Source organism: Manis javanica, chromosome 11 (assembly GCF_040802235.1).
Source record: "Manis javanica isolate MJ-LG chromosome 11, MJ_LKY, whole genome shotgun sequence".
Taxonomy (NCBI): Eukaryota; Metazoa; Chordata; class Mammalia; order Pholidota; family Manidae; genus Manis; species Manis javanica.
Genome location: NC_133166.1, coordinates 107,887,788 through 107,901,766, shown reverse-complemented (window position 1 = coordinate 107,901,766; position 13,979 = coordinate 107,887,788). Strand labels below are relative to the sequence as shown.

Sequence of the window (13,979 nt, the reverse complement as noted above, 5' to 3'; positions counted from 1 at the left end):
TTAACCTTTCTTTTCAGGCAGAACATGCCTCCCATTCCTGTTTTCCAAAACTGGAAACGTTCCTCTCAGCTGCCCGTCTCTCAGCCTTACTCTCTCAGCTCCGCCTCCCTTCGTTGGCCACGTCTGTCCCCGACCACCTCGCTGCTGCAGTCCGACTCCTGCGGGGAGTGTTTCGAGAGTCATTGTAGACATGTTAAAAAGTACATGGCAGGGACTGAAAATTTTAGAAGACTTCACCGCATTAAGACCTGCGCCTAAGTCCTTATTTGCTCGGGTGCCCCATGGAAATGCGTTGACTCTGCCCAACACCCAGTGTTTCACTGGACAGAACGTCTGTGCCAGCCTAGCACACCAGGGCCCCACCAGCGTGCCAGGAGAGCCAGGAGATGTGCGCACAGTCTCAGGTCGGCCGCGTCTGCCTCATGACTCTCCTCGGGCAGCTCGCCGGGGTCCGCCCAGCACAGGCACTGCCTTGGTCTGGGCAGCTCGTCTTCTCACGAGCCCAGACTTTGTGCCCAAGGAAGGTGGCAAAGGGCAAAGAGGAGGGTGAAGCAGTTCCGACTCTCGAGGTAGGAAGTCCCGTCACTCTACCTTGAAATGAATAGTAATTGGTTTTAGTTCTATTTAAGGAAAATTGAGTCAGTGGAGCCAGAAAAGTAAATATCTCTAAAGAATTTTTACCATTTGTAGCATTTGTAGTCCCAGAATGTTTGTAAGCACTTTGTCCCTGTGGTTCTAATCCTGGTCATCATCTGCCTGTTTCTTTGTCTCGTAGCATTTATAGTCAGGTAATTAGAATAAACTCTTAAAAGGCAGTGATGATAATGTTAGAAGCATTATTTCTATTTGATGATAATGCTATTTGCTAGCCATTTTTAATGACTATTTTGGATATAGAATATGAATATGGCATTTCACAGAACCAGCCTCAGAACTCAGGCCTGGAAATACAGTGGGGTGTGAACGGCGAGGCAGAGCAGCAGCAGGAATGTCAGGGGCAGCTCTTTGTTGTGTCATTCAGGCTGTCTGCTTTTTTCCATGAAGCGCATGAATATTTCACATATCCTCAGCCTCATCCGCTATTCTTCTGACTAATTTTCAGACTGACTGAATTTGCATTTCACATGTAGCTGATTAGGAGTTGCCGAGCGCCACCGTGAAGCCTCAGAAGGCGGTTGCCATGGTGACCTGCAGCAGGATTTTAATGACGACGCCAGTGGCGGTTCGTGGAAGTCAGCCTGCCTACGGGTGTGAGGGTGGGTATGTGGGGGTCCTGGCCGAGGGGCAGGTATCAAAGTCTGACCCAGACAGAAGGCCCTGGAGCTGGAAAGGAAAACAGATTCCACTTTTTACTGCACTCCGTGCAGTTACCAGTTTTGAGAGACAAGAAGCGAGCATGTCATATGGCGCTCTGTCCGCCGGGCAGCCCCTCTTCCTGGCAAACCCGTTGTTAGGCCGAGGCAGGAGAGAGAGCTCTGGGTAAACGTGCAGGCTGATCATTACTAAAAATTGAGGTAGGGAAAATACACACTGCTAAGGTTGTCTCTGTTCAGTCACATGGAAAATGTCTCATAACAGGAGCTTTGAAATGCTGGTGTGCTGGTAATAAGTATTTTCTCTCCTTAGGTAGAAACTCAATTTGTTTATAAAATGATTATTCAGAATTTATGGTAGAAAAGCCCAAAAAGACTTAATGAGGCCATACTTCAATGGTATCTTAAATATTTCTTTATATAGGAGGCCTTTTAGAACCTAAAAATGTTCAAATTGCCATTTAATTTTTTACCTTGGCAGAATATAGGAAACAATGAAAAGCAAATACAGAGTTTTTAAGCAGTGAACGTTTAATTTAGAGACCAGTCCACTAAGCATCAGTTTTATAGCTAAAACAGTAACAGATTCTGTAACTGTTTGAAAATAAAAATTTTAAGCAAATTAATTTCCTACCAGATACCTGTTGGGAAGCTTATTACCAAATTGATGCAGCTACTGCTACGTTTCTATTTAAATGTGTGAAGCTGCCACGCAGAGACCGTCTGAAGGGAATGTTTCGTGAGAATAGCCTCTGCCCGCCGAGCAGCCTGGAATGGCAGGAATCCTCAGGAACGGCACAAGATTTATGTCTACGCATGGTCATTCCGCCTAGAAGAACTCAGAGTTTGAAAGTTAGGGATTTTTAAAATTTCTTCTAAAACATAGATACACTTAAGCATTAAAAACAAAAAATGAGAAATATCCTTTGGAAAAATAAGTCTGCATGTCACATTTTTCTTTTAAAATTATATTGTTGTTATTATGTACAAATGATTAGGATTCCACACTGAAATATCTCAGCTGCACATGAATGACACTAGGAATATATATTTCATAGCTTACTGAAATATTTTTGTTTATGACAGTTTTTTTGGCGTTCAGTATTCTTTCTTTTTCCAACAATGATCTGTGTATCAATAGGGAGCTACTGTGCTTAACAAAAAAATCTTGGGTTGGAAAGAGAGGTATTTTTCTGTAGATGTCCCTTAGTTTAATTAATCTTGGTGTTGTTGGTGATTGTGAAATCAGCGTCACTAAAGCACACATTGAACACTTGCTGTCTACAAGGCCTTGCATCCAAAAGGCCACCCATGTGTGGTCCAGGCTCCCCTCCCCAGACCTGCTGAGCACAGGCCCTTCTCCCCTCCCATGACCCTCCCCATGCTGACCCTGCGGGAAGTTCCATGAATCTCCATGTCGTCAGGGGTGCTGTTCCCTTTCTCCCCCTGTTCTGCACTAGGAGAGCCCAGCCGCCGTCTCCTGTGCACCCTCGTCCCCTGGCGGCCGCAGCACAGCGGCTGCTCCACACGCGGGCCCCGCTGCCGACCATCCGGCCCCCGTTCCTGCGGGGCCATAACCCTCCCTAGCTGTGTGTCTTGGCCTGGCCAGTCATGATGGATTAGCTGAGGGAGTGAGGGAGTGAGGTGGAAGGAGTGGGTGGAAAAAAGAGTAAGTGAACCACCGAATGACAATTGAATGAGTAACAGACTTCCCCAGAGCATCTCTGTGTGGGAAGGCAGGTCCCCGGAGAGGGGCCAGGGCTGTGATCGCATTCTTCTGCTGACATTACCTGCTGTATGGTTTTTTTCATTTTTATAATTAAGCAGCAGCATTTCTGGACTGTCCAGTGTCCATTTACTGGGAAATAAGGCAAGTGGACATTTCCCTTCAGTTTTAATGTTTAATTTCCTTAGGAGACACTGGAGTGGTCATCAAAATTATGCATTTCCATTGTTCATGAAATTATGTCATGAGACTCTAAGAAAAAAACAGTGAATAGTTACATTGATAGCTTTTTGGCAAGTATAAAATGTGACTATATGGAGCTCTTTTTAACTGACTTTTTTTTGAAAATGTGAGTCTTAATATCAGGCAGAGTATGGATGTGGCCTCTTTAAATACTTCTTATTTATTAATAAGAATTCCTAGTTTAAATAGAGAAGATGTGAGAAAGATTAGATAGAATTGTGCCTCAGTGGTAGCTTTTAACAGATTTGTTTTCCTTTTTGATTTGAGCAGATAGGTTTGGAAGGAAGTTCTGAATAGTTGAGTAAAAAGGATTTGCAGATAAAAGTGAAAAAAAGAAGTAAGTAGGGAGAATAAGGGTGATCTTGGTTTGAGCAAATAGAAATTAAATCAAAGATTTGAAAAAGCAGTGCTTTGAGTAAAAAAGAAATTTAAGCACCTATGAAACATTGGTGAGATGGTTAAAGTGTTTTTTATAAAGTGGAGACTATATTATATATGACTTGATCTGAACTTATTACTATAGCAGGTATTTATCTATTTAGTAGCAATTTTAAATGTATTATAAACAAGAAAGATGTTTGTAGGACACAATATTTGTGGTTATTGTCTAATCATGCTTTTGAAAACTCACTAATTTAGTAGGTCTTCTTACTTTTTATAGGTGAAGAAACAAAAATACCATTTTGGAAATAGAATCATTAAACCAGGAATCCATTTTCACATTATTTAATGCCTCTCTTGTACATTAAATTTGTTTCTTTTGTGGCTTTGTACCTCAGCCCACAGATAGGAAAGTATCTGTTTTTATTGAAAGCCAGTTAATGGGGCTTCTCAAGTGTACGGCTATCCTTTAAGGTACCAACCTAAAGGTCACATCCAATCAAAAAACTAATGGAGAGTGACTGAAATCTCATCAGCTTTCACCCCATAAATGATGACAAATCTTGACGGTAACCCCCCTTCCTTTCTTGGTTGGACAAAGCCACATGCTTGGCATCCTTTTTTTTTTAAGTTAGAGAAGTGGAGGGTGGAAGGGGAAGATTTTCCTTTCTTTCTGCCTTTCCAGGAATAATTCAGCAGGCACCTGATGATGTCTCCCCTGCTGCTTCACGCAAATGCGTAAGAATTTCCAGTGCCAATTTCGTTACTCGTGACACAAGGAAGTACCGATTTTTCTGGAGTATCTAAAATAGAAGAACTAAAAAGTGCACTTTTTTCTATGCTCGATTACATATGGGTAACAATACATTTTTAGTTGAACTAAACTGATTTCAAGTATTTATAGCTTATTGTAAGTGCAAATATATTTACATGGCTTTAAATAAAATTGGAATATGGAATTTTTTCAACTGAAAATCACCGTTTTAAATCCACATAACAGCTTTCCTAGTGAGGAAGTCAGGGCCATGGCGCTCTTCCCATCCTGCATGTGAGCAGACAGCCGGGCGTTGTCAGACAGTCCTAGGCTGCAGGGAGCCCCCACCTCGCGCACCCCGCCGCTCGGGGGCAGGGCCGCACCCACGGTGAGCTGCAGCTGTGCGCTGGGCGCGCCTGACGCGGGTCGCTGGGCTCGGCCGCCCTTCGCCCCTCCTGCTGCTCTTACCCCCACCCACCAGGTCTCCTGGGCTCTCCTCCCCTCGAGGGCGCCCTGCTCAAGGCAGAGGCACCCAGGCCTTGGCTCAGAGCGCCGTCTGCGCCGCGGTGACGCGGGCCTGCGACGGTGGAAGGGAAGGATGAGGCGCTACTGCAGGAGGGGGGGTTATTCTCGCGTGTCCGAGTGTGAGGATCAGCGCGAGATGTGCCGATCCCTGATAGGCTGGACAGTGTCACCGTTTGTCATGATTTTACCAGCACCTCATTTTCTAAATGGTCACCCTTAAGGGAAGGAAAAGACTAAATACAACCTTTAAAGATTACAACTCACTTTTGAAATGTTTAATAATTTTTAATTTTAAATAATTTCTGTTTATATTTGAATTCAGAATATGCCAAAGAGTCTTTTAAAGAAATTTGAATTGGTAACAAAGAATATGACCTTTGTTTTAGCTCATAAAAAAGCTACTTTATGTAAATAGGAAAAAGAAAGAACAAGATTAAAGTGTCAGGCACAGGGTATTTTTGCATATTTTGAAGTGAACTAGATTTATAAAAATTTTGTATTCATCTGAGCTGTTTAAATAGTTCATTCTTATAGTTGCTAGATTTCACAGATTTTAGTTGAATTCTATAAATTCCCTGGAGTTGTTATAGGAAATCAACCAAACTGATTTAAATTGGTGCTGTAATACACTGTCCCAAGAATACTTAGTTAAGTGAGAGACGTTATGTGGCATCGATAATGTTTGTGGCTAAATTTGTTCTCACAAGTATTTCTGTAGTCCTTATAATTATGCAATCCAGTGCTAAGTTATATGGGAATATTTTATTTAAATTGTAGAAAGAGGTACATAATAATACTAAATATGTAATTGTGCCATTACTTATTAAAATGAATGTAATATTGAGTGTTAATTCACTTGTAATAACATTGGGTTTTTCTTCCTAAAAATGGTAGTAAGTTAGATGGTATCATTTATAATATCAGTTGACCACCTTACTTAAAGGTGCCATATTAGATCTTTAAATAAGTTTCAGATGTTCCATTTTTGTTTAAAAAGTATATTTAAGCAGGCTTTTTGTTCACTTATGCTTCTGAAGTGACAGTGGAGACTTACTCCTTGAAGACATGAATCTAAAATGGTGGCCTGTATTCCCCACCTCCTGTGGGATACCATAAACTCATGTAACTTTCTGTAAGACTTTCACAAAAGATGCACTGAATGATCTTCCATTGTGAGACAGAGACATCACATTACCTGTGTCTAAGATTGCCTTCTGCTTTCCCTCCACCCCCAAGTCAGTCAGTTGTGACACTTTGGTGTACAAGCTGGATACGCCTAATCATTTTGTATAAATACCTAAAGCCCCAAAATACAGTGTACTTTAAAGTATTAGCCCCACTTTGGGGTGCTAAAATGCATCCTTGGGTAGATGGAAATTGGGCATATCTGGAAGGCTGATAGGACATAATTGGTCTCTGAGGGATTAAGGTGGGGGTGAAAGAGGAACAGTACCAAGAGCCAGTCTTTATTATTCTGCTGAGAATTGTGTTAGTGACCTAGAGCTGTAATGCACAAAGAGCCTTATTGTTATTACCTGTACGTGACTGAACTTGATGCGTAATTGGGTTATCTTGCTGACGACAATGACTGCTGACACGCTCTTCTGTAATATTTCTGGTACCAACTTTTATGCTTGGGTGCTTCTTTAGGAATACATAGACCAAAATATGTTAGTATTTTCTTCACTTTGTTGAAAACAAATATTCATTAACTTCTATATGACTTGTGATTTCATAATCTTTTAGAAATGTTATAGAGAATTCATTTTATTTTTACTTTATGTGTTTTTTTCTCATTTAAATGTTTTTGTGTTACTTTTTAATTTTCCCTTAAGCATCTGCATTAAACAGTGTTTTCTTCTCTGACTTTGCAAAGGCTCTTAGATAACCAGACCTTTATTTTGCCTTGCTATTAACTTGTCACGTAAAACTATTTTTTTAAAATCAGCAAAATACATGTCTATACAAACATGTATGAAGTAATGCAGACTAAACAAATTTTCTGATGTAACAAACTGAAATGTTTATTTCTATTTATTAATGTTTGGAATATCTACTGATTTGGGAATTATTTCTGTAATTTAATAAATGGACACCTAATTCCCTCAATTCAAACACAGTTTTGTTATTTTTTTGAGAAAGTTGCCTAGTGATATGTGAAATTAAAGGCTGACATTGAGGAACATGTAAAATTCCTAAGTTATTATATGAGCATATGTTTTCCTTCAACATGGTTAGTAACATAGTACTTAGAATTATCGTGAAGTATTGGATAATTGTTAAAGATTTTTAAAATCCCTTTGTTCCAGAGATTTACAGGGACTTTTAAAAAAAAGTAAGATTAACACTGAGAGGAACAACTAAGGTAATATAATAATATCTGACTTTCTGATAAAAAAAACTGAAGAGATGTTTTTTATGATTGATCAAGTCACTGTGTAAGTTATAATCTGGTGTAAAGGAATTGTTCCATGTTAAATTTCAAATGTATTTTATTTGTTTGGAGGGAGTCCCTGTCACCTTAAAGAATGAGTCACATCAGCGGGAACATTAAATTGCCGCTCTGGCCACGACTCTGGGCCGAGCATTTCGGTGTCCTCGTTCAGGGGTGCCTCTCACGGGTGGAGTTGGCTGCTGTCCCACTGCGAGTCCTGCAGAGCCTTGGATGGGGTTCTGGGCTGCTTATCCAGCCAGAGGTGGCCTGTGAAATCCAAAGTCTCTGGTAATTTGAGAGACCACAAGAGCCAGTGTTGGAGCCGCGGTTCTTCTGAGAATCACATGGCCGCAGAGCTCTCTCGGCCTGTCTGGAAGGTCACTTGCCTTTGTGCAGAGGCGGCCGCGAGGGAACCTGCCGTCCAGCTGGGGGCTCTCCTCCGGCGTGTGACGCGGTCACTCTGAGAGCCTGTATTCTGAAGCTAGGCTGCTTGGGCCCGAATCCAGGTCGGCCCCTCACTGCCTTTGACCTTAGGGATGTTACTTCTCTGGGAAGTGTGTCCTCATAGTGCCCGCCGCATAGGAGATGGCGAAGATCGGTAAGTCAGGTCATGTGAAAGTGTTCAGAGTGATGCCTGATCCATAGTAAGAACTCAGTGAATAGTGGCTTTTAGGAAAATGGTCTCTCTGCTCTGAATAAGAGCAGGTACCTTATGTATTTCATTTATTGTTTTATTTATTTTAAACAAAATAAATGTTTCATGTATTGCTTTATCCTTGCTACTGACTGAAGTGTCTGGCACATGATATTTAGCAGGATTTTGTTGAGTAAGTGGATGAGTGAGTGAATGGCGAGGAGAGGCAGGCAGGGCCGGGCCATCGGGATGGGAGGCGGGCCACGCTCAGCCCGTCCTAGGTGGGAGGCCCCCTTTGTGGTCAGGTCCTGTCGGATTCACCCTCCTTGCCCTCAGACGCCGTGTCGTGTCTTTCAGAGTGTCCCTCAGAAGTGCTGGTGTGAGTGAGTGTGAAAAGGAGTGAGAGTCAGTGTGGAGGCATATTTAACTTGATGGTATTTTATTTGCATATTTTACCAATTATGTAGCAAAGGTTTAGGAAAAATTTGTGTCAACAGATTATTTGATTCATACCTACAGTGAGGTGTGCATGTGTGTCACGTCTGACTTTATACTGTGTTACTTATTACGATTCCTCTGGGAAAGGAATCTTTACGACAGCTCCACACAGACGGGCGTTGGGCCTGTGAGGGGAGTGAGAGCGGACGCTGGCCGCCCTGCACCTGCTGCAGCCCTGCCTGCCTGGGCTCTTCTTGCCCCCTTACCACCCCTGGTGCCCACCGTGCTCTTCGGGCAGCTGGAGGATGCTGCCCTCGCCGGTGAACTCGCACCTCCCTGCCTCCTGTCGTGGCTCTTTCTCCTCATGGCAGGAGCGCTCCGGGACAGTCACTGGCTGGAGGTTGGCAGTGGCACCCTGTTCTGCATTACTGAGCAGCCAGAGGAAAGTCACTGGGTCGGCGTGGATCCGAAGGGTGTTGGCCGCTTTATTCAGTCACTCCTAGTTGTGTTTTGGCTAAAGTCATAAATTTTTGTACCACAATTACCTTTTCCTATCATCCTTTCTACTTTTTTCATCTGTTAACAAGATGCCTGACAACTTGGTGACCTGTCAGACACATTATCTTTTTAAGTGTAAGTAATATTAATAAATGCTTTTCCTGCTGTCTTCTGTATCGTATATGTAACTGGATATATTTGTTTTTATGTTAATGGATAAAATGACAGCTTCTTTTTTATTAAAATTTCTCTTACATCACCATCATAAAATACCTTGTGTACTGCTGTGCCCCTTAAGGATTTTTAATGTTATTCCTGCATTGCAAGGAATATAAATTGAAATGCTCAGATCTCTCAGTGGGTGTAACATTACCATCCACATTTACTAAATACTAGTACACTGGCCAGAAAAAGTTAATGCAAGTTTACAAAGTATCTAATAATTTAGATACTATGTCCTCAAGACATTTACAAAGCAAAAAAATCTGGCTCTTCTCTTGATTTGGCTTCTATTTGTCAAAGACCATATACAGTGTTTTGAAGATAAGTAATTTCATAAACTGATGGCAATTAAAATTGAGAATGAAATCCTATGTTCTTCTAGTCAGTGGCTTAAGGACCAAATGGGGGGATATTTTCTTAATTTACTGAGATGTGCTATTTTTCTTTGGTTGTAAATGAGTAAACCTCAGCTCTTATCTGTAAAGACCCTCATACTTATTTGTACAGTCAAGGATTAGAATACTATTCACGATGCACCTTGCTTGTAATTTATTATTCTTAGTTAAGAAGAGTCCTTTTTCTTTAATAAGAGAACTTTCTATGCTTATATAAAATGGTTTATGATAAATATATGATAGTTAATCTACTCTAATGGCCTCATATAAATTTTGATATATAGTATACTTAAACTTACAATCAAGGTTAATGTAGTAAATTTAAATTCTAGGTTAAATAAATGTGTATATATCTTCTGTTAATTTGGAACCTTTTAGTTTAAAACTGTTGTTTTTTGAAACTATCTTCTGATTAAACTTCTCTGAAAAATAAGATCATTTTAAAACCTCTGATTGTAGAAAATACTTCTTAACATTAATACTCACCAATGAATATACTCTTTAGAACATTCAAATAATTGTAAAATCTTTGGCAGCAGTCATATATATTCCAAGTCAAATGAATATTTAGTCAGAAAATGTACTTTCCTTGTAAATCAATAGCTATTCAGAATTTCTTCATTTTTAGTGACTAGCTGGAATGGTTTTCTAAGCATGTTCTGTTTTCTTTCTCTGTAGCTACGACAATTAGTGAATATGTGCATCAACCCAGATCCCGAGAAGCGGCCAGACATCACCTACGTCTATGACGTAGCCAAGAGGATGCACGCGTGCACCGCGAGCAGCTGAGCGTGTGGGCGGGGAAGAAGACTGCAACCGACATGATTTAAAGTGTTTTTGTGCAAATCATACCTCCCTGTTTTTGTCTGGGTGTTGAGATTAATATTTCAGAGCTAATGTGCTTTGAATCCTTAACCAGTTTTCTTATAAGCTTCATTTTGTACCAGTTTAAGTCACCTTCTTGCAACCCCCCTGAGACTTTGGAGCAATCAAATTGCGTGTTGGGGGGAGTAAGTGAAATACGATGCTTTTAATGACAGAAGGTTTTTAGAATTTTTCTGCTAATAGTTTTCTGCTAATAAGTTGTGTTCAGGTAGTGCCAAATACTGAAGGTGCCACTTGGTGCTCGTCAGGACAGACGCAGCCTGAGGAGCCGGACAGGTGACTTGCTTTCTTTTTAGTCATTTGTGGACATTTGGAATGAACACAATTGTGAACTTTGTGATCATTTTCTTTTTAAAAGTTTGAAGTATGTATTTCAGTTCTTGACATTATAGCTTTCAAATATAATTCTTAAGATAAATGTAGACATAAACTATTTGGGAAACATTCAAAGTACAACTACTAAATGTGAAAAGATTTGGGGACAAAATGTGAGTCAGACACTGAAGAGTCTTTGCTTAAGTTTCTTTTGTTTTAGTATCTTTGAAATTCTCTTTGCATTAAAATGGTATAAATGAATCCATTTAAAAAGTGGTTAAGGAGTTGTTTGGCTGGTTTGATAGGTTTTTGAAAGTTTGCACATTGCCCGAGGCTTTTTTTGTTTTTATTATTGTTTGTACATTTGAAAAATACTCTTTGAGTAATCTCATAGTACTATATTTCAACTTCTTTATAAATTTAAATGCTCTACTCATAATTACACTATTGTGTAAGCTTATGTTTTTATTTAGATTTTATTGAAGTTCTGATTGGTCCCCTTTAGAAATTTTTTTATATTCTTCAGGTTACTTTCTTATTTATATCATATGTGTATTTTAACCATTAAATGTTTCAGATTTTCTGAGAACATTACACCCTTTAAAAAAATATTTGGTATACCGACACTTCTCCTGATTGAACACATTTCTTAAACTTTTAGAATCTGGCCACCCCATCTGCATGCGTTGTGTCTTGTTAAAGAGGAAGGAAGGGTGTGTGTTCTGCTATGCCCGTGACGGCTGGTACAGTTTCAGTTCGTTTGACAAGGTTGTAATTTAGAATATGTTTAAAGACATGAAAACTGGCCATTACCACAGCCAGAATTCTTATGAGGTTTCTGTTGGGAGGCTTTTAAGCAAAATACAGTATCCATGCATGAAGGTGGACAGAGATGGTGATGCTTCATTTAGTTTAAGGAAGTGGGCAGGGTCAGCCCATGCGCTGCTGGAGACCCGCTCTGCCCGAGTGCCTTCCTGTGAGTGGTGACCAGGTCCTCACGGGATTGTGAAGCCAGAAGGCCGAGTGGCAGTCACGGTAAAGGGTGACGTGCCACCACCTGACCTTTGAATGGGTGACCCTGCCAGTGTGAGACCACGTGTTCAGAGAATACCTGCTTTTAGCTGCTGGAATGGCAACTTTTGTCTCTTCATGTGAGTATTTTTCTTACAAACATTTGAATGCTTTCAAGTCATCTGTAAACTTTAAAAATGTGTAAGGGCAAAAGTACAAACTTTTTTTTTCTCCAAAAATATAATCAGTTATGGTATCTGAAGGGTAATTTTATCTTGGGATTAGGCAAAGGAGACCTGGTTGATCCTTTCTTTATATGAGGGTTGGGTACGTTGTTTTTACCAAATTCTAGTGGCGTGACATCTGCAAGCCTCCGCTGACGTGGCCCAGAAGTATGAGTGGAGTGTTTACTGGCCATTAGTCTCATGTTCATTTAAAGGTATTTTAACTTACTGAGACAAAATGTTCTCTAGTTGGAACAGATACTCGCCTTCTTGTAATCTTTAAAAATACATGGATCTAAAATTCATTGGCTTAACCCCTCACAGTGACTTTTAAGCAAAGATTTACGCTTTTCTTTTCCATGAATTTGTCTGCTAGAAAGAAATAGCTGGGAAGAATGTAGTGATCAGGGGAATCCATTATTATTTTCTACCCGTGGAAACTTTTTGTTTTGGATATCATATCTCTTTTATCTAAGTGTTCATGTTTTTCCTGAAGGAACCACTATAAAAAACAACTTTTAATTTTGAACGGGATCATTTTGAAGAACTATGAAGATGATGAGAAGCTTTCATTTTTATAATCACCTGTAAAATGTTTTCTTTATATTTCTGTATACAAGTCAATTTTGTATTGATTAAGTAAAACATTGGAATTTATTTGAGAAACAGTGAAATGAAAGGTACACCTGGTTCTGAATCTTATTTAGGCATTGATACCAGGTCACCAGGGGACATGCAGGGCAACTTTGTAATGAGTGCTGAGGTTTGGGAATGGTGGATGAAGGGCATCCCTATATAAATAACGTGCAACAGTGCAGTGACTATAAATTTAGTAAAATACTGCAGCCATTTCATGAATGCTTTACCCTTCAACATAGTATCTATTACAAAACACCTTTTATCAAAATATTTCAGGTGTTGCTGTTAACATTTACATGATATTTATTTTAACCAAGATATTATTCATATTAAGTGTTTTCTTTAAAATGAATGTATGGTGTTTATGACCCACAGATGCATAATTATCCTGTGCCTCCTATTTCAATAGTACTGTAATATGGACTTCTTTTGTGAAATACTTTTATTTTGTTATGCCTCAAATACACATACTAAAAAGATTCTGTTAGCTTTGAAAATTGTACAGTATCCTAATATAAATAAAATTATAAAATTAAAAAACAAGTACAAAAACAATTTTTGTGCATCTGTGATTTTTTTCCCTTAAAGTCTACCATTGTTTATTTTGCTTAGCACTCAGCCTCCAGAAGGGGTTCTTACTGATTTCCATGCCTGTCCCATTTGCAAGCCTAAGGATTGAAGCTGTTGAGGGTGGTAAAGTATGTGCTAAACTAAGGCATAACTTCCTGTGTTCCTTTTTTCCTCCATACATCATTTTCTGTCTTTGAATAAGAAAAGTTTGCTAAAATTATGAGGAGTCCAGAGTTCCTTCACTGTGATGTGTTGCTAACGCACAGGTGTCTGACTGTTCCTCTCCCAGAGGGAGTGCAGGTTGCTGGTGTGCCTGGAAAGGCTGGACTGAAAGATCCGAGTGGGGTCCTGTGAGCCAGGCTGGTGGGAGGGTGGTGGGTATGCCGCACAGGTCAGGACCTCATCCCAGGCAGCTGGTGGTGGAGAACAGCCAGTGTCACTCGCGGGATGTGTACCAAGGAAGCATTTGTTAGATCGTGTGTGCACGTGATTAAATAATAGCAAATTTTAACGACAGTGTGTTGGATAGTTAGAAATGTTAATTCAAAGGTATGTTTGTTGATTAGAAAAGTCAGTACTTGGCATGTATGTTTAAATGTATTATTAATTGGTGCCACTGCAGTTACCTCCAGGTTGGTACAATAACTTTAAAATTGAAGTGATGACATTTTTGACAAAGATAGTTGCAGTGAAACCCTTATCAAAAAACTTCCATGGAGTTATCTTATCTATTTTTAATTGCATGTTAATTCCAATATAACTAATGGTAAAT

General features: G+C 39.9%; 1 protein-coding gene across 12 annotated transcripts in view; it reads left to right on the top strand.

Moving 5' to 3' along the window:
• Positions 1-13,192, top strand: part of NEK7 (NIMA related kinase 7) — a 120,467-nt gene extending 107,275 nt beyond the window's left edge. For 8 of the 12 annotated variants that reach the window (XM_073217208.1, XM_073217202.1, XM_073217210.1 and 5 more), the window contains one exon: positions 18-4,007. In XM_073217208.1, coding sequence (XP_073073309.1) covers positions 18-188 — 171 coding nt within the window. In that variant the 3' untranslated portion in view covers positions 189-4,007. Of the gene's footprint in view, positions 1-17; positions 4,008-10,241 lie in introns of those variants that run through there. The other 4 variants (XM_037004678.2, XM_037004675.2, XR_012123010.1 and 1 more) reach the window with 3 other exon arrangements.
• Positions 13,193-13,979: the final 787 nt, after the last annotated feature.